This window comes from Psittacula echo, assembly GCF_963264785.1.
Source record: "Psittacula echo genome assembly, chromosome: Z".
Classification (NCBI taxonomy): Eukaryota; Metazoa; Chordata; class Aves; order Psittaciformes; family Psittacidae; genus Psittacula; species Psittacula echo.
Window position 1 is genome coordinate 17,724,239 of NC_137742.1, and position 27,361 is coordinate 17,751,599.

Consider the following 27,361-nt stretch of genomic DNA (forward strand, 5'->3'; position numbering starts at 1 on the left):
TGTGATTTAAGAGCCCTGCTTACATGTTTTCTCAGTCTGGACTCTCGTTTTATCAAGTTTTTAAAAAAAAAAAAATCCTTACAGTTGTAAGAAATGATCCATCAGCTATCAAACACAGCTTGCTGACTCAATTAACCCAAGTGATGCTACTGATTTTTTTTTTTTTAAATATCCAGCTAACATAGAGGACCAATTCCTTTAATAATTCACCAGATTTACTGAGCTAATTTAGAAATGATATAATGATATTTGAATAGAAGAGCTATTCTAAGGAAAAACACTTCAGGCATGAAAATGCCTTGTTTCCTTGGGTTTAATGTTGTAGCTATTTTGTAAGAATAAACTTATGATTTTAGACTTTTTTGTGGGGCTAAAAATCAGAAACCTTTCAACCTCTGCTTACTCCATTTTACTAGTCTAGGAGACTTTCTCTGCAAGTGCCTTCAACTGGAATTCATCATTCTTAAACAGGAGATACCAAAGCCATATGCAGAGTCCCAGGAGACAGCCCCAAATTTGCGACTGCTAATTTCTCAAACCCACAAGAAGAAGGTTACCAGATAAAGGCCAAAGTCAAGGTCCAAGGCTTGTAACAGAAAAACATATGGAGAAGAGTATTTATTTATTTATATTAAACTGTTAACAGTTAATAAGTCAATTGCACAAAGAAGTGTTTGTGCTCATCCCTTTTTCAAGCTGGGGAATAAGAACATTTAGAAATACTTGCAATTCTTAGGCTCAGGCAGAGTAAGAGATGGTTCCCTTACCCAGTTCTTTCAATCAAGAGTAGCAAGTTCATATTTGTTCATTTTTAGATACTAGCTAGGGAACTATCTCCTACCCTGCTTGTGTGTCTGTCACAAGCGATCTTTCTCAGTCTCAGTCAATCAGTCTCAAGTATGGAAGCCCAAATATTCTGCATTATCAAAAATACAGAATTTGTCAGGCTTTACTTCAGATCTATAAAGAGCTCGTGTAGTTCTCTCTTTTTTTGCATGTCTTTAACAAAATAATTTTTTTATTAATCTAGAATGCAAAATAACCTTGATGGTTTTTCTTCTCATGCTTCTTGTTGATGAATTTCCATATGCCACTTAACCCTCCAGGCTTAGGGGCTAAGGTGCTTAAATAATAGTGGGTAAATCAAAGTAAATTAATGTGGGACCAGTACTAGCAAGGAATGTACTTAAACCCCAACAGCTTTGGGAAGAATTTAGAGACTAACATATATTGTAAGAGTCTTGACCTAATGTCCCTCACAAAACCTGACATGCATGAAATAATAACAGTTTCCTGTAAGGACCGAACAGGTCAAACGTAAGTCTGCCCTTTCCTCTTCCATCCTAGCTCACATTGACACCTTTTCTTTTGATTGAACCCACTGCATTTTGATTACAAGAGCAAGAAGGACATTTTGCCCAAAGGGAGCAATTAAATGCATTCAATGCCTACTCCATTTCCTAAGATACTCTTTGGATCTCACACAGGATAAAGTTTTACAATACAAGGTTGAATTTAGAGATAATTATCTGGAAAATCCGTGTGATTAATGATCACCTCTTGATTTTCAGGTTTCTTCAAAGTGCTGCAAATACTACACACATAAGAAGGTGTCTTCTGCTACACTCAACAAAAAAAAATACTTGAGTTTAAAAAACATCACATGCCCAAAACAAAACAAATGTTGACTATGGATCCAAACCATTATGGAAGAAAGAAAAAAAGAAAAAAAAGAAAAAAAAAAAAGGAGAAATTACTGTTTTCATCATTATTAATCTAAACCACTGCATTTTAGATTACTTTAACAAGAAAAAACATTATGGGAAGAAACTGTAAGAGATAATGTTAGATTTCACCAGAGAACAATGAGACCATGGAATTCATGGATATTACTGCAATAAACATAATTATTTTTTCCTCTTCTTTCATCTTCTATTCTTGTCAAATAAGGGGAATGGAAAGAAAAGAATCAATGAAAACTACACATTGTACTCTGCAAATCCTGTCAGCCCATGAATTCTAGTTGAAGAACAACTTTTTGGAAGTAATAACCATAATAGAGTCTTCTATTTGGATATTATAATAAAGGAAGGGTCAGAAAAGATACGACAAATCTCATAAAGCCTAGAAACTGACCAGGGAGTGCCACTGTGGAGCCTGCCTGCTCACAAAACAGGGAAGACTTCATGTTCTTAGCCTCAGTTAGATAGACTCATTCGAAAGATGAACTACAGCCTTCTGGCAGAAAAAATACCATGTGATGAATATCCATGTAATGCATCTCCAGCAATGTTCCCTGACTGATTAGAAACACTGTATTCCATATAGTATTGTATTACCTTATATTACCTTGTATTACATATAGTCACTGATACATCATCTATATTGCCTTGTTAGACGTATCTATAGTGTACTCTGTCCGCAAGACTGATGTGCTTCTTAATTGTATGTGTTCCACACTTAAATTCATTTCATCTATAAACTCTCCAGCATAATAAGACATAATATATGAAATCTCATTTACTTGGACCAGAGGATGAAGACATAATGTCAAAACATGTCCCTATCAAATACTCATGTTCTTTTAAATAAATATTATATTTTTTTATGATAAATAAACAATAGATTTCATGAAGAGAACAAAGCAATGAAAAGATCCATCATATATTTAAAATGAGGCCTAGTGGCATCAAGTACACTAGGTGCCCTCAACAATTATGCTCTCCTTGACATTCAGTTGATTTAAGCAGACTATGAAATGCAAACAATAGCACAGGAGTGTGCAGTGAAATACAAAGGGCACAGATTATTTTCCAACAGCTTGGACAAACAAGGTTCTCTATTAGCATAAAAAGAAAGTGGCAGCAGCATATTACTCACTAATATTCCCATCTGTGGTTGGCATGGTGCATTGACTTCATGCTGGCACTTTCAAAGTGTCAAATACTTCTATCTTTCCCTTCCAAACAAAAGAATGTCTTCAATTCTAATAAGTAATTGCCTTAGGCTGTAATGAACCTGCAATTCATCTCAATTCAAGTTTCAATTTACTTATTTAATTTCTTTGGACAACTATTCCATAGAACATTCTGAAACAAATGTCTATAGTTGCACTAATGAAAAATGGCTATTTGAAAGCACTTGAAGATGCTAAAAGCATTCATTTGCTCTTAAAGTTCATATTTAATACAAATGTAGTTACTTTGTCTGTGAAAATTACTAATTGTGTTCTGCTAGCACCAGATCTTTTCCATAGAACAATGCAGCTCTCAAAAGAACATGGAAAAGACCTCAAATATAATGTACTTTCTGCTCTCAAGACATTGACTAAGAAGCACAATGATGAAAGTTTAAAGCTAATCCTGTTCTGAAGGTTATTGATTATAATAATCAAACCCGAACACCAATATATCAGTTGCACACATACATGGGACATGGTTTAGTGGTGGTCTTGGCAGTCTTAACTCTTGGACTCGATGATCTTAAAGGTCTTTTCTTTATTTCACTCTGGGAAGAAGTACTGTTTATCTGACAGTACCGCTGTCCATTAACCATCAATTCATTTTTGATATAAATTATACTCCAGATGAAATTACTCAACTTTCTATGTCACACGAACATTTGAGTATAAACTCAAAAAACTTCAAAACTCAAACATCAATATAAAGTCACCTTGCTGACAAAATGTCCACCAACAGACAAACTGTGTTGATAAAAGAAACAGTTATGAGACCTGTACTTAGCTGGTTCATTAAAGGACACCAAACCAGACCTCTCTCCATGATGTATTTCTTATCTTAGGATAATATATAGTAACATGTAGAAAATTAATACAGTGAATTATTATCATTTGCAAAGCCTTGTTTGCAAGGACATGAAGACCAGAATGAAAGCAAAAGCTCATTTTACTAGGTGCAGGAATTAATTTTTTGTAGTAATGAATAAACAAGTTAAAGAGTATTCTAGCCATACAGTGCTCTGCATACTAAAATCAAGTTAAAATAAACAGTAGTTTATTAAGTGCTCTGTCCCCTTCCAATGCTGCATCAGATTTCCCATCATCTGTCAAATTTAACATCACAGGATCTAATGAAGTGTCCTACCAGCTAAGAAGAGCTGACTGTTGCCTCAGTTCCTCAGCAGGAAACTTGTTTCATCTTGTAGCAGGCATATACATTGCTGTGCAAACAGCCAAGGAGTTATTCAGACCATTTGGTTACTTTCAGCAGCGGAAGATGGAAAATCAAAGCAATTCAAAGGCTTGGATCAGTTGGTCTAACGTATTTGGTAATGCTTTATGAGAACAGGACAGTGGATTAGAACAGTGTTTATTTTATAGAGAATAATAAGTTCCTAAACAATTATAGACAAAACTTAGATGTACAAAAAACTCTTTCCATCTACCCATCTTATAAGTCTTCAGAGCAAGTTTCTCAGACTTACCAGGTTTAGGTTATGCTTTTCTAACATAATTCTTCATAACAGCAACTCTTTGCATAGTGCAAAGATAAACAGTTTTTTACTTACTTCATGCTGCTGAAGTTGAGATATTCAGCTTGGGGCACTCTGCTCTCAGCTTTAGAACAGGTAATAAGATTCATAGGAAAGGACTACATAAGCCTTAAGAAATTAAAAAAATCAGCAAGCTTCTGTACACCCCATTCTTTTGGAAATGGATAAACTTCCCGCTTCGTGTTGACTCTCTAATAGAGAAAACACGGAGAAGCTGTTTCATATGATAAAAATATTATTGCTTTAACACATACTTCTGCATTTCTGTCTCCTTTTTCTTCATTAAACTCTGGAAAGCATCAAATACATCTATTTTTTTTTTTAACTATATTCTTTTTATTTTATTGCTAGTGCACAAAATAGAGAATCCAGGGATATGCTGCTTTTTGTTATAGAAACTAAAATGACTAGCAGCAGGTCTTATGATTAGTCAGAATGCAGCTAACACCAATTAAATGTGTTTCAGTAATCTACTTTCTAAAAAAAAAAAAACAACCACCAAACAAAAAAGCTATACCAAATATCTATGCAGACTATATTTTGCAGTTGTTTTGCAAACCAATAACCAGTATTTGTCATTTACATTAGTCATGACTGTGAGGAGGTGAGGGGAGGGAGGCGGGAAGGAAGTGATATCTGCCAAATCCATATCTATGGAGTGGATGGAAATGAAAAGGCTCAGGTAACATTTATGTTTGAGTTCAGCAGTTCTATATTTAAGGAACCTTGAAGTACAGTCACTGCTCAAGAGAAGCATTCCTGCAGCAAAGGAAAGAACTGAAGAAGGAAGGAAAACAGAGACAATTATTGCCTTTTAACAGGTTTGTAATCTGGACTGTCCAGAAGAAAGCTACACAAGGCCTATACCTATTCCACCTTATTTACACTAAACATGTAATCACAGAAAAGCCAGTTTGTCAGAGTGAGCAATAGCAGATACTGCCTGCATGGCCTCAGCTTTTAAAAAATGCCACAAACAATTGCTGTAAAGTTACTTTCACATATATGTGTTGATCAGCTGGAGAGAGGGTTCATGAAGGAGGCCTGGATACAATGCTGTGTAGTTACTGTTTTGAAGAGGGACTGAAAATGGCCAATTACAATTAAGGGTCCAAACCAACTTCCTTAATACCTCAGTTTCGGTCTCCAGTCACTTTTTTTGAAATATTTATCTAAACTTAATTTAAATTTCTCTGCTTGCGACATATGATGCCCTTATGCAGTCATCATATTAAAAAAAAAATAAACAAACTAACACCCAATAGTTTAGTTTATTTCACATTTTTATTGTCTACTCATAGTAACCTGAGTATTCTGGCTCTGAAGACCCTGACATATAAGCTCTCAGGATGTTATTTAATTTATTTTACTTTATTTAACAGAACAAATAAAAGAAATAGAAAAATGTGCCATAACCAGCAGGGCTGAAATTGTCAAATTTTTAAACAGAAAAAGAATAGAAAGATGTGAATTACATTTCTGTTAATACAGCAATTGAAAGTGCAAAAATTTATTTCATTCAATAAGCTAGAGACTTGTGGAAATGTCCTCTCACTGCAATTTAGGAAGATGATTCTTGTTTGCAAATATCTGTCCCTGCTTGCTAGCACTCTTATCGGCTCAGAGTACTTCTCCATCATGAAGACATGACATATATAAAATGTCATATCACAGTATCACAGTATGTTAGAGATTGGAAGGGACCTCAAAAGATCATCTAGTCCAATCCCCCTGCCGGAGCAGGAACACCTAAATAAGGTTACATAGGAATGTGTCCAGGCAGGTTTTGAATGCCTCCAGAGAAGGAGACTCCACAACCTCCCTGGGCAGCCTGTTCCAGTGTTCTGTCACCCTCACTGAGAAGAAGTTTCTTCTCAAGTTTAAGTGGAACCTCTTGTGTTCCAGTTTATACCCATTACCCCTTGTCCTATCATTGTTTGCCACTGAGAAGAGCCTGGCTCCATCCTCGTGACACTCCCCCTTTATATATTTATATACACTAATAAGGTCCCCCCGCAGTCTCCTCTTCTCCAAACTATAGAGACCCAGCTCCCTCAGCCTTTCCTCATAAGGGAGATGCTCCACTCCCTTAATCATCTTAGTTGCCCTGCGCTGGACTCTCTCCAGCAGGTCCCTGTCCTTCTTGAACTGAGGGGCCCAGAACTGGACACAATATTCCAGATGCGGTCTCACCAGGGCAGAGTAGAGGGGCAGGAGGACCTCTCTCGACCTACTGACCACCCCCCTTCTAATACACCCTAGGATACCATTGGCCTTCTTGGCCACAAGGGCACAGTGTTGGCTCATGGTCATCCTGCCATCCACTAGGACCCCCAGGTCCCTCTCCCCTACACTACTCTCTAACAGGTCGTTCCCCAACCTATATTGGAACCTGGGGTTGTTCCTGCCCAGATGCAGGACTCTACACTTTCCCTTGTTATATTTCATCAAGTTTCTCCCTGCCCAACTCTCCAGCCTGTCCAGGTCTCGCTGGATGGCAGCACAGCCTTCTGGCGTGTCAGCCACTCCTCCCAGCTTAGTGTCATCAGCAAACTTGCTGACAGTACACTCAATTCCCTCATCTAAATCATTGATGAATATATTAAATAATACTTGTCCCAATACTGACCCTTGAGGCACTCCACTAGATACAGGCCTCCAACTAGACTCCGCCCCATAGACTACAACTCTCTGGCTTCTCTCCTTCAGCCAGTTTGCAGTCCACCTCACTACCTGATCATCCAGACCACACTTCCTCAATTTAGCTATGAGGATGCTGTGGGAGACTGTGTCAAATGCTTTGCTGAAGCCAAGGTAGGCCACATCCACCGCTCTGCCATCATACATCTACAATGTTATTTCCTCATAAAAGGCTATGAGGTTGGTCAAGCATGACTTCCCATTGGTAAAGCCATGTTGACTGCCCCTCATAACCCTCTTATCCTTGACATGCCTTAAGATGGCATCAAGGATAAGGTGTTCCATCACTTTCCCAGGGATGGAGGTGAGGCTGACTGGTCTATAGTTACACGGGTCCTCCTTCTTGCCCGTTTTGAAGACTGGAGTGACATTTGCTTTCCTCCAGTCCTCAGGCACCTCTCCCGTTTCCCAAGACTTGGTAAAGATGATGGAGAGTGGTCTAGCAATGACTTCCGCCAATTCCCTCAGCACCCGCGGGTGCATCCCATCTGGACCCATGGATTTATGGATGTCCAGATTGCTCAACTGGTCCCTAACCCATTCCTCATCGACTAAGGCAAACTGCTCCAGTGACCTGACTTCATCTGAGGTCTCAGGAGTACAGGGCTCTTCAGGACTGCCTCCGGCAGAGTAGACAGAGACAAAGAAGGCATTCAATAACTCTGCCATCTCTGTATCTTCTGTCACCAGGGCACCCATCCCGTTCACCAGTGGGCCAACCTTGCCTCTGGTGTTAGTTTTATCAGCCATGTATTTGAAAAAGCTCTTTCTGCTGTCCGTGACCCCTCTGGCCAGATTTAATTCTAAGGAGGCCTTAGCCATCCTAGCTGCCTTCCTACATCCTCTAGCAGCAGCCTTATATTCCTCCCGAGTGGCCAGCCCCTCCTTCCATGACCTGTAAACTCTCCTCTTCCACTTGAGCATACCCAGCAGTTCCTTATTTAGCCACGCAGGTCTCTTGGCCCTCTTCCTTGACTTCCTACGTGTCGGGATGCTCTGCTCTTGAGCTTGGAATAAGCAATTCTTGAATGTCAACCAACTATCTTGGGCCCCTTTACCTTCAAGCAGCCTTGCCCATGGGACTTCCCCTAGCAATTGCTTGAAAAGGCCAAAGTTTGCCCTGCTAAAGTCCAGGGTTGCAATTCTACTTGCTATTGTACTGGTCCTACCACACAAGATCCTGAATTCCACCATCTCGTGGTCGCTGCAACCAAGGCAGCCCTCAACCTTTACTGCTTCGACCAGACCCTCCTTGTTAGTGAGGATGAGATCCAGCAGGGCTCCTCTCCTGGTTGGCTCATCCACCATTTGCATGAGGAAGTTATCATCCATACACTGGAGGAACCTCCTGGACTGTGGCTGGGTTGCCGAGTAGTCCTTCCAGCAAACATCAGGGAAGTTAAAATCCCCCACGACGACCACGGCCTGTGACTGTGAGGCCGCTTTCAGCTGCCTGTAGAAGGCCTCGTCAACTTCCTCACCCTGATCTGGTGGCCTGTAACAGACACCCACAACAGTATCACCCCTGCCAGCCTGCCCCTTAATTCTCACCCACAGACTCTCAACTCGCTCGTCCCCTGCCCCTGGACAGAACTCAGTACATTGCAGCTGCTCTTGCACATAAAGAGCAACCCCACCACCCCGCCTGGCTAGCCAAGCCATATATCTGAAGGAAGGAAGAGAATGCAATGGGGTCTGAAGAGAATATCTGCTTCTATGCTTGAGGATGACATCTTGGTACAGTATAATAGTCATTAAGAAAAATAGAGGGCTTAGACTTTGTGAGGCAGGAAATAGTCAATAGGAAAAGGAAGTAGATTATAAGGAATATCAGCACCACAAACAGCATTTTACCAGTCCATTTACCAGTCCCAAGATTGTTATTCTTGGGACATAAGGAAGGTTCATCTCCAAAACCATTCTGAGACAATAAGGAACCTTCAAAACAGGTGTCTTAGGAGCAGCTGGAGGCAGGCATCCATGATACGCATTTTATAACCATTTTCCTGATCTAAAATGCAGATGAAAGATGATTGGTTCTTTAGCTCTATTTCTCTCCATTACTCTCTAAAGGTCTCCCTTCCCAGCCTTCATTTGCTTAACCATTTTACATATATGTCAAAGGTGAGGTACAGTAAGTTGCCTAATTAGAGAGGTTCTATTTTTTTTTTTCCCTAACAGTATTTTTATTTGGCAGAGAGTGCTATCTATTTCGTTGGACATAGCACAAACTTCCTGGGGTAAAAATTATTCTTCTGGGAAGAACTGCTTAACTTTAATTGACCCAAACTTTCAGAGGATGTATAGAGGAATACTTATTTTAGAAAATGTTCATATTTACTTAGGGTTTGTCAACAAGCCTGAACTGAAAGTGTGCTCCTTTCTCTACTTTGTCCGAAAGTTGCCTTTTATGGCAGCAACTTTTTTCTTGAAACTGTTTCTTGAAACAACTCTTGTTTGTATCAGCCCATTTCCTTGAAGAAGGCTTAATATGCTACTTGATACCAGCTCTGCAAAAAACAAGTGTGATAACATGCTTACTGATTTAAGCTTACATTCTAAGATAAGGTGCCTAAGTAGCGATTTAGCTTTCACACTGATTGGTTCAAAGGCCAAAAGTGATTTTGTATAATAAATTTATGTCTACCTTTTTTCAGATGGATGCCTATTACCTACTGAAAAAAAGCCACCTGTTTCCTTATGTATTCAGTGTTATGCTCTTGTCATCTTGAGTTTGGCAAACAATAACAGTTACAAATTAAATTATTCAACTTGAATTTAAATGGACCGTAAAAATATTGCACTTCATTTTTTTTCCATTAAATTATTAAACAAATTATCAGAGACTGTCAGTTCTGAATTAAATATTTAGATTAAATATTTAAGCTAAACTCAAATATTTAGTTTAAATTCTACTGTGTAAAATTGAAGGCACTTGCAAATCATCTTCTGGTTTATCTCTGTTGGCCACCTCAGATACCCAGTCTATGCCAATGGGATATTTTGCTTGTGTCTAGTTCTTTTATGTATCAAGTGTAAATTAAAAATTTATATTCTTCATGAATTTGCAGAAGTGGAATTATAATTTGGTTTTAAGACTATGTTTTTTAGATAGCACAAATTATTACTAGTATTGTTATTTTTAATAGTTAAATTTATATTTGTATTTACTAATTAATAAAACTCCTAAACCCAAACACATTTTCTACCTTTTAGCATTACAGAGTAAATTATTTTTATTGTATCTTCTTAAAAATCTCTTAGATTAAAAATAGTTTTATGTCTGAATAGCAAGAAGGTTTTTTGATTGCATAGTATTTTCTATGTAAAGTATTGTATCAAAATAACAACACAATGCAGAACAAGAAACTATGTCATACCATAAGGAAATTTATCCTCAAAATGGCAGACTAGTCTATGCCAAAAAAACATTTAATTTTTAGGACCTCTTGCAGACAATACTTTTAGAAAAATGTTCTTACTGTTTACTTGAAGAGTATTTTATGAAAGACCTGGTATGGCAATCTGGAGATCCTGCTCCCTTAAAGCATTTAATTGTGCACTTGTCATTAAGGATGTGAATAATCACACCTCGGAGAGGCTACTTGTAATTAATTATTTGGATCGTAGTATAAATACTGAGAAACTTAATTCACCTTTATGTTGAATAAGGAGTAGCCATATGCAGTATTTTTGCAAAATGCAAACCAGTATGTCGTATCATACTGCTCAGGCGCAAGGCAGTGTGCAGTCAGGCCCTTTAACATCATTTTCTTGTATTATAATCAGCATTATATTGAAAATCTTTAAAAGTCATCTATGAAAAGAAGGTACCTAAAGTGTACCCAGAAAAAAACAAGTGGCAAAATATAATCTAAAGTGATTCAACATTTCCCATGGTATTATTTTCCACTGCACTGGTCTAAAATATACTGACAGCTGCTGTACTGAAAACGGGAAAAGAGCCATAAATAATAGGTAGGTCAAAGAAGTTCTATCTAATTGGTCTTCTACAAGCTGAAGCAAATGCGAAACACAATTTATTAGAATTTCAAGTGTGGAAGGTTAAGTGTTAAAACAATATTAAATAATTTAAATGAAATGAAACATTTGAAAATTTAAAGTATTCCATGAACTACTTGTTATAAAAAATAAACTAAAAAAGAAAAGATGCCATAATATTTCTCTGGGACCTATTCTGGGAAGATGGGAATGAGAATCTGATTTATATATAAATTTTCTAGATGAATGATGATATGCAGCACAGTTAGTGATATCTATCTTTGATTAAGTAAAATGTTAACATGTTTTTGCCTCTTATCACAATGTATGAGGTAGACCATCATGTTTTCATATCCACATACAGCAACTTTCATACATATTACCATAAAAAGAGTTAAAAAAAAATCACATGCACTATATCATGTTCAACATACCTCAAAGCTCATAGAAAAAAAACTAATTGAAGCAATATTAGTTTTAGTCAGTCTACAAAATGGTTTATTGAATGACTCCAAGTGGCATGATACCACTGGGTTTCTCAAAGAGGGGAAAAAAGCAGAAAAGTCAGTGGGGAGGGAGAGCTGCAATGGACACACCACAGACTGGTTACCACAGATTACTGCACACTTACCTACTGGAACTAGGAAACTTCCTCTCACTGCAAATACAATGAAACCTCCACAGGGCCCCCAGACCCAATTCATAAAAACATACCTACACTTCTTAGTCAGTTCGGATTTCCCTAGCAATACCAGCATTCCTTCAACTCTCACACAGTATCATTTAAAACCAAAAACAAGGGGTTAAATTTCCTGGAACATATGCCTAGGTTGCTGAATGAAGGAAAGCTTGTGTAAACACAGGTGGGAAAACAGATGGAGAAAGGAAAAGATAGAAGGGAGACACGTTTTATCTTGTGTCCTTTGAGGTTGAGAGGGATTTTGCCAGTGACTACAGCAAGAGCAGGATGAGACCACAGTGAACAATCAGCCCTCTGTCCACCAGAAAGCAAGGTAATGAAGGAACAGCAGAGTCCTGAATGTGTTCCCAGAAATCCTCTTTCTAAAAAATTGTGCTGAGCCTTACACAGTTTGTGTAGTTCTGGATTTATTCCTTTCTTTTTCTCTTTGTAGGCATGTCAGCTCCACGCTGGCACACCAGTTAAGCACAAAGGCAGTTCTGCACATGCTTAGCTGTATCAAGACTATATGCACAGAGTACTTCATCTCCCTCCACATGGCTGGCAGCTGGAGGGGAACAGGTCATCACAAAACCACTCCTGCTCATCAATGTGCTCTGGCAGTAGCTCTGGGACAACTTTGACTTTAATGTTTGTGGGGGTAACATTCTGAGGGAAGTTATAAAATGGCAAAAAGTTGCTCTTCTTTGTTCCCAAGCAGGAGCTTGCAGTTTGTGGTGGAGTATGTGCAAACACCAGCAAACTGGGGCTGGGGTTAGAGATATGCACAGTGGAGGGTCACAAGGTGTCAGGGAGCAAAAGGCCTTTCCATAAGGGAAGGAGAAATTGCAGAGCCAGATCTTTGGTTTATTACACTCCTGGATGTTTGTTGTAATTAATCATAAGACATTTTTAATCACTAACATCCTTAATATTAATATGGAGTAATTCTGGTACCATTTGCCGCAGCAAAAATCAGAATTGCCTTATAGCAGTGGTATTACACCAGTTTATATCAATATACATTGGTATAATGTAAATTACATTAGTGTTATGGCTCATTAGATACATTATTATTGATGCTCTGTAAAGCCTCATACTCCTTTATGAGCAAAAGGCTCATTCCTGTGCTTCACCTGTAGAAGAGTTAAAAATCTTTGCATTTTGCCGATTTTATGTATCTAGTGAAGAACTAATATGCAGTCTGCTCAGTAATTCCTTCTATAACAAGAAGCTGTGGAGTAATTTCTAATACAATCACCTTGTATTTAACCAAGACTACCTTTCCAGTGCTGTAAACTGCAGATCCTCAAAACACTGAACAAGATGACAAAAATTTAAATAATTTAGCCATCACAACATCCTCAAAATACAATTGTTTACATTTTCACCTGCCTCCTGATTCTTATTCTCCATCCCAGAAAGGCTGAAATTCAAGTGTGTTCATCTCAAGTTTGCTTAGCTGCAACACATGTGCAGTCATGTTTTCCTACTTGCTGTTCAGAAGTGATAGGTGTAAGCACCTTCTCACTCCTTTCCAGCTTCTGAAGGTTTAGACATGCTCTAGGCCCTTAGATTTTCTTCTTTCCCATCGATCTCATGTCCACGTCCCTGCAGTCACCGTTCCTCTGTCTCATACTTTTTTGCACCACTCACAACCCGACTTTTGCCCACACGCTCCACTCTCTATTCACCTCCATCTCACTCCCTATTGTTGTGTGCTACGTGTTAACAAAGCCCTGATCATCCACTCTCTCCTGACCTTCTTCATTCACATTTTACTCTCCCTGCAGAAGCAGCTAGGAGAAGGTCATCATTTCCATTGAGAGCAACCTTGTTTCCTCTCATATGAAAAGTGTTGGTCTCACTGGGAGAAGTTTCTCTTTTATTTGTAAAGAGAAAAGATGCATTTACTGCTTTGCTGCAAGTAGCAGTAATCTCACTCCTAAGGAATAGGGAGACATTTTATAAAACAGAGGAGAAAAAGTGAAGAAAGGCATTAAAAAAAATCCGTAGAAATTTACAAAAAAAGAGTATTGCTGCATTTCTTCAAAAAACAAGATACAGTCCTGGAAAATCCAATTAAAGCAGCTACAGATTATTAAAATCCTGGAATTCTCCACTGCTGTGGTTTACATAATTTAACTTATGCAGAAATTACTATATAACTGTGCAATATAGTGAAAATTGGCTTCATGTATTCTTCATGGCCCAGTTCCTGTCCTTTTTATAAAATCTCAAACAAGCACACTATGTGAAGACAGGAATTTTAAGATACAGCAATAAAAAGATACTGTGTTCTTTAAAAGCCAATAAAAAGCAAAGAAAATGGATTGTTCTGAATCTTTCTGAAACATTCCTTCCACCGATCCATGTCTGTTCAAGACATAATTTATGGCACTCGCTGCAAAACATTTCCCCTGTGGTCATTACTGAAAGTCTTGAGATAACACAGTCAATCTCGCCTGAACATATTTACACTTCTGTCTGAACATATTTAGCATCTAATAGTTGCAGATAGTGGTTTTTGGTATGCTGACTGCAGATCTGAGGGAGCATAGACTGGGCAGTATTTCTCATGTGCTTCCTTAAACATTTTGTTTATTCCATCGAAGAGGGAATGGGGGAGAGGGTAGGGGGCACACAGCCTAGGGAAAAGCACAGCGCCAGAAATTACTTTCAAATTCCTACTAGCAGTTGGAGTAGATACATAAGATGATAAAATCCTTCAATGCGTACTCTGAAAAAAATGTATAGGATGAAAATAAGCATCCTACATGCTGCAGGGCTAAGTAATGCTGCTGCACACAAAGTTCAAAAAGATTAGATTTACGAATACACATGAAGGTTAAGGGACTCTTGCCATAGGAATACCAATGAACAATCCACAAGATCTCTGTGGCTACTGTCCTGCACTTACTCTTTCCTTCTATCTTCCCTCCAGAAAAGAGAAACCAGTGAGCACATATGAGGAAAGAGGCAGACGATAATTAAGTCCACGCTCTTTAGAGTCACTACTCTCTACCTCCCTCAAAAATCAACATGAAATGTAAAGCAGAGGTGTAGTCTGATTAATTCATTCTATTAACGGTTACCCAGGCACGTACTTTTTGAGAAGAATTTCCAAGCAATTGTAAGGCTTTTCTATCTTCATGTGAGATTTATAAAACCCAGATCCATAGGGAAGCCTGTTTTCTAATTAAGAACAAAGATCAGGCAAGAGAATTTAAATGTTCAATAGTATCTCAGTCTTCCACCCTCCAGATACTTCCTTTATTACTGCAACTTTGGGTTTTCCATGCTCTCATTTTCCCAAAAGTCTCTATTCAAATTTCCCAAAGTCTCTCCCAAATACTGCTGGCACTGATTTGGTTCTTCTTACATCTTAGCTTTCACACTAATTTCCAGTTCTTCAACAACTTCTTGGTATCATAAGTTTCCTACTAATACAATGTTGACAATACCCAAAAAATTTACATATTCTAAATTTGATCAATGTTTTCCACATCCAAGGCAGGATGTTGATGAAACCCTCCATGAGCTCTGGAGGCAAGCCTGCCTCTCAAAGGACTCGTCCCAAACCTCCTCAAAGCCAGGGCCCCTGGGAAACTCAGATCTGGGACATACCTGACATCCAACAGTTAGCTTCTCTGAGCTGGGACCAGAAACTTCCTGTTTGTTTAGGTATGGCACATTCCTCCAACTCATGTCTGCTTGTAAGGGCGTAAGTGTTGATATTGATTTATTGTGTCAGACCCAGGAGTTATACAGTTGAAATTATAAGTTGCAGCTTCTTAATCAGTACATCAGCCTCAGATTCCATATGTCTCCATTAGGCAAAACAGGGGTATATTGATTCAAATTTAGGATCTGAACACTGACTTACTCTTGCAGTTTATTTTAACACTGTACAACACTTCTTGTGTCAGGAAGCTTTACTCAGACTCTGACACACATTTCAGGAGAGGACTGTCTTCTCTAGAGAGATGAGAATATTAGAAATCTTTTTTCTATGCTTTGACAAACCAAGCATTTTTAATTCACGCTTATCTGATGTGCAGATAGTTTCCTCTCTTTTTAGCTTCAGTCAAACAGGTTTTTTTTCTCCACGGTCTGAATTCCCTTCTGGGAATACACAATGCTATGTAATATTTTGTTAAAACATATCTGAATCACACCACTTCCACCTTAGGGCACTTCCTTTCTCAGGTTCTCTCTCACTGTGCACTTGCCCTTCTTTACCTCGCCCTACCTCACCTCTCCAGGCTACATCCAGCAGCAGCTATTATCTCCCATTTACCCCAGCAGCTGTCATGCTTTGGATGTATCTGACCCCATTTTTGCACCCCATGTTTCATCCCAGCTGCAGTCTGGATGAGCAAAACTGCTTTTGTATGCAGTGTAATAAGTTCCTGTGGTGTCTGGGTGTTACAAATATCTTATTTTTTGTGTGCATTCCTGCTAAGAAGGGTAGCAGATGAGCAGGATGAGCTAAGTAGTCACTTGCACTGCAACAACAGGCTGACAGTTATGTAAAATACTTTCATGTGCAATCTCCTCTGATCCTATGCTGGTTCAGAGGAGTATTATGGTCAGATTCAGCTTGCAAGCTCTTGCAAAATCTTTTTCATAAACTGGGGCACTGCTAAGCATAGACAAGACCAAGACCAAGGTTGCTCTGTTTCTTCATCCTCAGCACTTTACCTTTTCTTTCTCCTTAATCTCCTGTCTTCAGCATCTACAATTTAAGCCCGTGGGATAAGCACAGGACTTCTTTACCATAGTGTTTCTGCAAATACTGGCACAAATCACCTTGCAGAGGCTACTGCAGAATGACAATGCCTGCTGGCCAGATCAGGAGGGGTTGCTTTAGCGTATTATTCTAAAATGGGATTAGTTAAGTAACTCCACAGCCCAATTCAGACATGAACCCAATTAATTTCTGTAAGCTTCCCACTTCCGTATACCAGCTAAATGCCACTGATTAGGTTTTCAACTGATCATTTTCTGAAAGGTTTTCAATGCAGTTCTGGGATGATTCATGGGATACAACAGAAAATTAATACAATGACTAGCTAACTGTAACTGTCATGGGCAGCAGCAGTACACATAAATGTTCAGCCAGATTCTGGAAACCATCCTTGTTGCTACTCACAGAGGCAGACACCTACTCGATTGAACAAAGACAATTTACAGTTACAAGAAACAACATTTTCACACCTTTCAATTATTTTGTGTAAAAAATGAGACTGTTTTCGTCCAAATAGAAATATTCAGATGCCATAATCTAAATAAAACCCTAATTTTCATTAGGTTTACTGGATGAATTTAATTTGGATTAAAATTCATGTCTGTTTTTTGTTAATATACATCTGTCAGAGAGCTGTCAGGTAGGTAGTCCAGTTTCTCATAGTATACTGGAAGTATGAACATTGCTGTATGCTAAAATTCAGTGAAAAAGAACTAGAAACAGCTTGAAACATTCATGAATACCAAAATATCTGACATAAATAATGGTCTTTTATCCACTGACTATTTTTGTAATCTTACAGTGACTTTTACCTTTTAGAAGACTTTATGACTCAAAAATTGTATTCCCTTTTCAAGGCAGATGAATCCTGTTTATCTTGAAATAGCTATAAAAGTATTATGCAAATTACCATATGTTTATTTAAATACTGTATTAACAGAGCTCTTTATCCAAAGTTAGTTCAAAACTCAGGAAGGTCACACAGCTAGCCTCACAACAGTAAGTAGACTGAACATCTTACTTGGAAATATTTTGTGCACTCTTTGCTGTAGTTGAAATTGTTTAGGCAAAAGAGAGTAAACTTACACTGATATCTCTATGTGTCTAGTATCTCAACATGTTTTATTCCAGTGCATTCACTCCCGTGTTATCATTCATTTTTTCCTACTCACCTCCAAAGTAAGAGCCATCTGTCAGCTTCAGCTCCTTGTTGGATTTGGTGATGACACCAGCAACACCGTGCTGAATGAAATACATCTTTTTACCAACAGCCCCTTCTCGGATGATATAATCTCCAGGTTGGAACACCTCAAATCTCAGTTTGCTTAGCATGGCAGTCACAAAATTTGGGTCTGCATTAGCAAAAAGAGGCATTGTAGCAACCAGCTTCCGACAGTTGAAGTTGACAATTTCCTAAATGGGAAGGTAACATATTAAAAAAAAATGGTCAGCAAATATACAGAATATGATAGGGATTGAAAAAAACACATTCTGCTTTCTTCACAAAGAAGTTCTTCAGCTCATACTGGACTTTTCTGTGGTTTTGTGCCTGATTTTTTAATCTTTTCATTATGTTATCGTCTGTTGGTAATGAAGTGATTGAAACAACAGTCTGATTTGTTTTCTGAGGTGAAAGGTTGTCTTCTTCAGGCAAATTTTTTTGTTATTTATTTTTTCCCTTCAAATTTAAGGGGAAAAACATGACAGTAAGATTAAAATTAAATAGTAATTACACTGCCTGACAACATAATTATCTGTTGCAATAATTGTATTAAGTGATGAAGTTATGCAAACCATGTGTTTTCAAATATTACACAAGTAACATCCTTCTGATCACAACAACTGCAATGGTAATAAAATGTACATTACAATTAGCTGCAGGACTAGCTGAAATCAACAGGAAAATTTCCTTCCCAGAATTTAACTCATTGTATAAACACAGAGGCATACATTCCTGCCCTTCAAAAAAATGCATATATAGCAGACCCTCATATGAAGAAAGCCCTGTTATTTTACTAAGACTGCTATAGGCATTAAGGGCACCTACCACCAAGAATACTTATACTTACAGAGCCAACTATAAGCGCATAGACATGAAACTATTAGTACCAAAAAGCTATTAATGTCATACTTGCTTCAAATAATAATAAAAAATAACAATTTCTGAAAGTTTCAAGCTCATTCTTGCAGACCTTACTTTGTCTTAGGAAAATTAACATGGTCAGTTGCCATAGAGATTTAACAATATATTGAAGAGCTGAGACCAATCAGTATTACACATGGAGAGAGGCTCAGGCAAGCAACATCTACTGAGTCAGCAAGCCAAACATGACAGCAAGAACATATATATGATCATCTGTATATAAATAGACACAGAGCAAATAAAAGAAATATACAAGCAATCACACAACTGTTTTGCAAAACTAATGTAATTTCACTGTCAATGGAGTATCCCAAGTATTTCTTACACTAAGCCAAGGCTTTGTGATTGATGTAAAAGAGACAGCCCACTTAACAGTTCTTTCACTCCTTTGACGGAGGCACATTGTATTTCTGCCGGAAGTCGCTTTTTCAACTCCCATGCATCTGCTGTCTCATACTTAGATATCTCATATATCCCATGCAGCCAGATCTCTGAGCAGCAACCTCAGATTTACTTGTTCACAGTTCAGATGAATTCCTTTCTTCTTCTCCACCCCCACCATGCGTTACCCCACTTGCAGATACAGAATCATAGAATGGTTAAGTTTGGAAGGGATCTTAAAGCTCATCCAGTTCCAACCTCCTGAATGGCATGCCTGAAACACTGCATCATGTATGATCTTCATGGCTAAGCATAAATGGGATTTATGACATTTAAGCATAAATGGGATTAAGACAGGAGACAGATCTGAGGCCAAAAGCAGACTTCCTTATGGTTGCATGAAGCTTGAAATGTACAGGAATACATGGCAGGAGTAGAAACAGAAAAGATGTGAGTAAAAGACCACAGTTTTTTGCAAAGACTGGGAGACTCCCTGCTTGTGGAAAGGAAGAGTAGTCTGGCTAACACTCCCATTCAGTGAAGGCAAAGACATTGATGCTACTGGTGCAACACGATGGGATAACACTATCTACACACATGACATCAGAATCAGAGCTTAAATACCCACCCCAACCCCTGAAGTTAGTTTTGCTTGTAAAAAAACATGGAAAATTTGATGCAAGATAGGTACCAGATAGCTGGCGTTCAAGATCAGTGAATACTGCTAAGTCATTAAGTCAAGAGGAGCAGTCCCCGGCTACCCCTTCAAGTATGTTCTGTATAAGGGAATAAATATAAGAAACAGATTCTAGCCGACTGTCTTTCTAAGGGCTGAGGAAAAGCTTGTTTTCCTTCTCATCTAAATACTCCATTTCTCAGCAAAGCTTCAGCCACCACCTCCCTTCCAAGGGGAAGTTGTTTACTCCCACTGCTCGCAGTATGGTGGCACCATGCGAGGAGCTCCAAATTACATCCTGGGCTCTGTATGAGACTGTCTTACTGCAGCCTTGGCTGATGCAGAAAAGGTGGCAATAACTATTAGTTGTCTTGCCAAGCTCAAGGAGTTTGCAGTAGACTTGCTGCTTGTTTTATGTTTCTGAAAGTAAATAGCTTTTCTTGCCTGCCCAGCAGGCAGAGCAAGGAAATTACCATGAAAGCAAAAAATTGACTGGAAATTATATAGGAACTGGTGAGAAGCAGAGAAAAGGCTGTGAGAGTGAAAAGTTCAACTGCAGTCACGGTCAAAAAGAAAGAATAAAATAGATCTATTTGGAATAGTATTAAGAGAGAATGGGAGAAAAAAAACAAACATAAAGACCAAAAAGAAAGGGAAAAAAGAAGGTAGGAAGGTGGACTTTAAAAACAGATTAAGAAACTGAAATTCCTGAAAAAGTAAGAGCACTGGAATACAAAATGTCTGGAGTGAAAGCTGAGAAATAAGGCAGATGGAGTAAACAAAAGGGAAATCCGAAAAAAAAGCAGACAAGTGATCAGTAACATATCATAACGGCATCATATGACAGCATGATATAGACAGAGGGGAAAATTCAGACCTGCATGATTTCTCTGCACAGAGCCAGTCCAGCCTAACTGGAAAAAAATTCATCTCATCTTGAGAATCCCAACAAAACACACCCTTGTTGCAGGGTTTTCTCACTGATACTAAGTTCTCATATCAAGTTCTCATCCTTGCAACCTCATGTCTTGATATGGCTCCATATTCTGCTCACCTTTCTGTCTCAATAGATAATCTATACCTGCATATATACATGTATACACACAAGTTACCTGCTCAGCCTGAGTTGCCTCTTGCAGGTACTAGTATAGCTACAAACCACCCAGACATGGTAATTTCAGCCATTATAAGACAGAATCATAGAATAGTTAGGGTTGAAAAGGATCTTAAGATCATCTAGTTCCAACTCTCTACCATGGGCAGTGACATCTTCCACTAGAACATGTTGCCCAAGGCGCTGACCAACCTGGCTTTGAATAATTCTGGGAATGGAGCATTCATAACTTCCTTAGGCAGCGTGTTCAAGTACCTCACCACGCTCACAGTAAAGAACTTCTTTATATCTCACCTAAATCTCCTGTTTCAGTCCTAGTAATGCATTCATTTTGTTGATTAGTTTTCTGTGAAAGTTTATGCCAAAGTACAAACTTTCCCATTTAAGACATTAGCAGGTGGAAAATTACTGTGGGACAAAGAAATGTGTCACTTTTAAGTGCTTCGTTTTCCCTGAAAGTGTTCTTTTATTTAAACATGAGATCATTCAGAGCAAGTAAAACACATTTCCCTGAGTCTTAATCACAGGCAGTGCTGCAATTTCAGATTCTTGTGTATTACTTTAAATATCATCTTGGGGAGAAAGAAACTAAAGATTATGAATGCATTTTATGTAACTCAAAGTAGTAGGAGAAATAGTACTGTGCTTTAAGAAAAGGGTAACAAAAGAACAAATTGCCAAATTAAGGTTGCCATTTCGTGCAAAGAAAAATCTTTCACTTATATTTTCTTTGATTTAATTCTTTGGAGCCAGAATGGAACCAAATTATGAAGCCCATTGATATGATATTTTGATTAAATGAAATAACAATGATTTTGTCTCACCTCTGCATAAAGAAAATACCAAGTGAAGCTTGAGGAAGGGATTAGGAGTGTATTATATAGTTGAAGTGGTTAAAGGGCAAGAGTGATTCAGAACTACATGAAGTAGATGTTGATCTAGTTCAAATACTGGTCTGTGTTACAGAGGAGCTACATCAGAGGTGCAATGGTCTGCTTTATATAAGAGACTGGTTAAGCAATTACATTGGCTCCTGCTTCTTTGTAGTGTACCAGTTTTATTACTCACCTTGGCCTTCCTGGCAATTTTTTTCAAACTGATGTTAAAGCATCAGATATTATAATTTTGCGTGGTTCAGTATTTCTGGACAACTTTTCTGAGGCATCTGAAGATGTCACATTTACACAGGCAGCTTCAAGGCTGTCCTAACTGTGACCCAGTGCACAGTGGTGGCCAACTTCTCTGATGGCAGCTCTAAGAGTTTTTAGGGACTTTTCCCCAGGAGAAGATTTTTAAACAGAGGTAGTGCTTTTAGTTAGACTGACTGGAAAAACCTGTTGCTAGAAACAAGCAGACAAAGTTCTTAAAAAATTCTGTGTGCCTCAAAGACTCTTTCCTTTTTTCTCACTAATCCAATTGAGCTACTGAAGGTACTGCTTCCATCTACTATGTGATTTTTAGGCCACAGAAGTCTGTTTATGACTACAATGAAAAATAGCTTAGTTTCATTAGGTCAGTTCTACATACTAGTGTAAAAATACAGTGCATAACTTTAACACAGCACTTTTTTTTTCTGAGTGTCCCTCCTTTTCACTTTGTTTTTAAAGGATAAGAAAATAAATCAGTCTTGATTCCCTGCCACTGGAAGTAAGACATCACTTTACTGATAAAGCCATATTTAGTCTTAGAAATAATTCATGAAGAAAAATTACTGAGCAAGTGATTAAGAGAGAACTATAGGAAAAATAATGATATTAAGAGATTTGGGGATGTACCAACAGATTATTTAAAATGGATTTTAAGGAGTCATATTCTGTATGTGTATTTATAAAAAAGCTAGGAGGATTGGCCAAGTTAATAAATGGTTGAAAGGATGGTGCCATAGTCAGGGGTTTGGGTGTTTTGAAAACGGGACCCAAGTTAGTAGGCCAGGTCTACTGGGGGCTGGTGGAGCTGCTCTGATGAAGAAGGGGAAGAGTGGTTTTGGTAGGAGGCTTGCCAGACTGGTCAAGAAAGCTTTAAACTGGATGTGTTGCGGGAAGGGGGCATCATTCCATCCCAACACACCCAGTCAGTTGCCAGCACCTATAATAAATGCTTGGAACAATGTAGAGATATTCCAGCCGCTCCAGCCAATGAGCCGGCTTCATTTGGAGCTCTGCTCAGATGCCTCTATACAAATGCCCGTAGCATGGGAAACAAACAAGAGGAACTAGAGATGTGTGCACGACTATGGGAGTATGATATAGTAGGCATCACAGAAACATGGTGGGATGGAAGGTTACAGGCTCTTTAGAAAAGACAGGCCTGGCAGGCGGGGAGGGGGAGTTGCTATTTATGTTAGGGATAGGGTGGAGAGTATGGAACTCTGTCTGGGGACGGGTGAGCAATCGACAGAGAGTTTGTGGGTCAAGGTTAAAGGGAGAGCAGCGATGGGGGACATTACTGTGGGGATCTGTTACAGATCGCCTGATCAAGAGGAATCTGTGGATGAAGCGCTCTATAGACAGATAGGAACAGCCTCACGCTCACAGGCCCTTGTTCTCATGGGAGACTTCAACTACCCTGACATCTGTTGGAGCGATGGTACAGCCCAGCACAAGCAATCCAGGAGGTTCCTCGGTTGTGTGGAAGACAACTTCCTTCTGCAAGTAATAGAGGAGCTGACAAGGAGAGGTGCCATGCTTGATCTCGTGCTCACCAACAGGGAAGGGCTGGTTGGAAATGTGATGCTTCAGGGCAGCCTTGGTTGCAGCGACCACGAGATGGTCAAATTCGAGATCCTCAGGACAGTGAGAAGAGCGTGCAGCAAGCTCACTGCCCTGGACTTCAAGAGAGCAGACTTTGGCCTCTTCAGGAACCTGCTTAGTAAGGTTCCATGGGATACAGCCCTAGAGGGCAGGGGGACCCAAGACTGTTGGGTGATATTCAAGGATCACCTGCGACAACCTCAGGAGTGTTGCATCCCAACTTGAAGGAAGTGCAGCAGGAGGGCCAGGAGACCTCCTTGGATGGATAAGGAGCTGCTGAGGAAAATTCAAAGGAAAAAAGAGGCTTATAGAAGGTGGAAGCAAGGACAAGCGGCCTGGGAAGAATACAGGGATGTTGTCTGGGAAGCTAGGGACCAGGTGAGGAAGGCTAAGGCCCAGTTAGAATTGAACTTGGCTAGGGATGTGAAGGATAACAGGAAGGGATTCTATAGGTACGTAGCGAGTAAAAGACAGACTAGGGACAACGTAGGGCCCCTCTGGAAGATATTGGGAGAGCTGGCTACCCAGGATTTGGAGAAGGCTGAGGTTCTTAATGACTTCTTTGCCTCAGTCTTCACTGGAAAAGTCTCTGACCGCACCACCCAAGTCTTGGAAGGCAGACACAGGGACTGTGAGAATGAAGACCCTAGGCCCACTGTAACAGAGGGTCTGGTTCGAGACCATCTCAAAACCCTAAACGTACACAAGTCCATGGGACCTGACGAAATCCATCCGTGGGTCGTGAAGGAGCTGGCAAATGAAGTTGCTAAGCCACTGGCCATCATATTTGAAAGATCATGGCAGTCAGGTGAAGTTCCCGACGACTGGAAAAAGGGAAATATAACCCCCATTTTCAAGAAGGGGAAAATGGATGACCCGGGGAATTACGGACCAGTCAGTCTCACATCTGTGCCTGGCAAACTCTTGAAGCAGATTCTCCTGGAAGGCATGCTAAGGCACATGAAAAACAAGGAGTTGGTTGGTGACAGCCAGCATGGCTTCACTAAGGGGAAATCCTGCCTGACCAATTTGGTGACCTTGGGCAGAGCAGTTGACGTCATCTATCTGGACTTGTGCAAAGTGTTCAGCACTGTCCCACACGACATCCTTGTCTCTAAATTGGAGAGACATCAATTTGATGGGTGGACCACTCGGTGGATAAAGAACTGGCTGGATGGCCGCACGCAAAGAGTTGTGATCAATGGCTCGATGTCCGGCTGGAGATCGGTAACGAGTGGCATCCCTCAGGGGTCGGTGTTGGGACCGGTCTTCTTCAACATCTTTGTCGGTGACATCCTTGGCAGTGTTCAAGGCCAGGTTGGATGAGGCCTTGGGTGGCATGGTTTAGTGTGAGGTGTCCCTGCCCATGGCAGGGGGGTTGGAACTAGATGATCTTAAGGTCCTTTCCAACCCTAACTATTCTATGATTCTATGATTCTATGACATGGACAGTGGGTTTGAGTGCGCCCCCAGCAAGTTTGCCAGTGACACCAAGCTGCGTGGTTCAGTTGATACGCCGGAGGGAAGGGATGCCATCCAGAGGGACCTTGACACGCCTGTGAGGCGGGCTGATGCCAACCTCATGAAGTTCAACCATGTCGAGTGCAAGGTCCTACACCTGGGTTGGAGCAATCCCAGGCACGGCTACAGATTGGGCAGAGAAGAGATTCAGAGCAGCCCTGCAGAGAAGGACTTGGGGGTATTGGTCGATGAGAAAATGAACGTGAGCCGGCAGTGTGCGCTCGCAGCCCAGAAAGCCAACCATATCCTGGGCTGCATCAAAAGGAACGTGACCAGGAGATCCAAGGAGGTGATCCTGCCCCTCTACTCTGCTCTCGTGAGACCTCACTTGGAGTGTTGTGTGCAGTTCTGGTGTCCTCAACATAAAAAGGACATGGAACTGTTGGAACAAGTCCAGAGGAGGGCCACGAGGATGATCAGGGGACTGGAGCACCTCCTTTATGGAGACAGGCTGAGAAAGCTGGGGCTGTTCAGCTTGGAGAAGAGAAGGCTGCGTGGAGACCTCATAGCAGCCTTCCAGTATCTGAAGGGGGCCTACAAGGATGCTGGGATGGACTCTTCATTAGGGACTGTAGTGACAGGACAAGGGGCAATGGGTTCAAACTTAAACAGGGGAAGTTTAGATTGGATATAAGGAAGAAATTCTTTACTGTGAGGGTGGTGAGGCACTGGAATGTGTTGCCCAGGGAGTTTGTGAATGCTCCGTCCTTGGCAGTGTTCAAGGCCAGGTTGGATGAGGCCTTGGGTGACATGGTTTAGTGTGAGGTGCCCCTGCTCATGGCAGTGGGGTTGGAACTAGATGATCTTAAGGTCCTTTCCAACCCCAACTATTCTATGATTCTATGATTCTATGTGGTCATGATTCCCTGTAATTTTTTAACTCATTGGTCAATTATAGTCAACTTTGGCAAAAAGAAGGCATCTCACTGATATTAAGTTCTCATAGGTTTATGACAGCAGGCAATCAGGAAGACTAGGATTAGTACCCCACTGAGGGGATGACTACATTCTTATCTCACAACTTGCTAAATGCCATAAACCTACATGTGGCAACAAAATGCAATATATTCATTTCTGGTGCACCTGAAATTGTTAAAGTTGCTTTACAGAATGTATTGTTTTAAAATAAATTTTCCTCAGAGACTTTCATATAAGCAAATATGACTATGTACATTTTTCTATTTGAATGGGATTTCCACAATTTCCCATTTTTAATTACATTGATAAATTTTAACATTGATCGATTAATTGATTAAGGGGGAATGGCTTCAGACTGAAAGAGGGTAGATTTATATTAGATATTAGGAAGAAGTTCTTCACTGTGAGGGTGGTGAGGCACTGCAGCAGGTTGCCCAGAGAAGCTGTGGCTCCCCCATCCCTGTCAGTGTTCAAGGCCAGGCTGGATGGAGCTTTGAGCAACTTGGAAGATGCCCCTGCACATGGCAGGGGGGCTGGAACTGGATGATCCTTAAGGTCCCTTCCAGCCCAAACCATTCTATGATTCTATGATTCTATATATATTTTAAACGCCAAGAATGCTCTGATCCAAGGTAACCTACTGTTTGACCTACAAAGTACAAAACCTGAAAAAACTTTGAAAAAATTCTCTGAGGCAAAGACAGTCCACATGATATCAGTTGCCTTGAAAAACAGTGGCCAACCCGTGTATCTTCATTTTCAAAGCCCTCAGGTTCTCAACACATTCACCATACCTGCATGCAGGTTGCCCACATGAATAAAATTTTCAAGCTAGCTGTCAGATATGCTTAGGCAGATAAATGGAAGCGAGGAATAAACAGGCTTTCCAGCTAAATGATAAATGAAATCCCCTGCTTGTGTTATACAAGGACTGCGTTGAAGCAGGTTTTGATTTTTTTTCTGTCTAGCTCTGTTCAACTCACTTTAAAACAAGTCAGCCTTAAAGAGAGCATATGGTAGCTAGTATTTCTGTCTTCTAAGAGTAAGCAATCTTTATTATGCATTTGCAAGCAGAAGGGATATAGATTTGACCAATTATATTTTCTTGGCTTCACTGATTAAATGTTGGCTTTCTGCATACTTTTCTATCATTCCCTCCTTGATTAGAATTTTCTATTCAACTCCTTATATACATTTTTTATGCTTGAGAATTAT

At 39.8% G+C, this 27,361-nt stretch overlaps 1 protein-coding gene across 1 annotated transcript in view; it reads right to left on the reverse strand.

The window, feature by feature from the left end:
- The window catches only part of HCN1 (hyperpolarization activated cyclic nucleotide gated potassium channel 1), a gene marked incomplete at both ends in the record, with an annotated part of 197,065 nt that overhangs the window by 3,060 nt on the left and 166,644 nt on the right, over positions 1 to 27,361 (reverse strand). Inside the window, one exon of the mRNA XM_080637760.1 lies at positions 17,816 to 18,056. Within this exon, the coding sequence (XP_080493886.1) occupies positions 17,816 to 18,056 (241 nt within the window). The remainder of the gene's footprint in view (positions 1 to 17,815; positions 18,057 to 27,361) is intronic.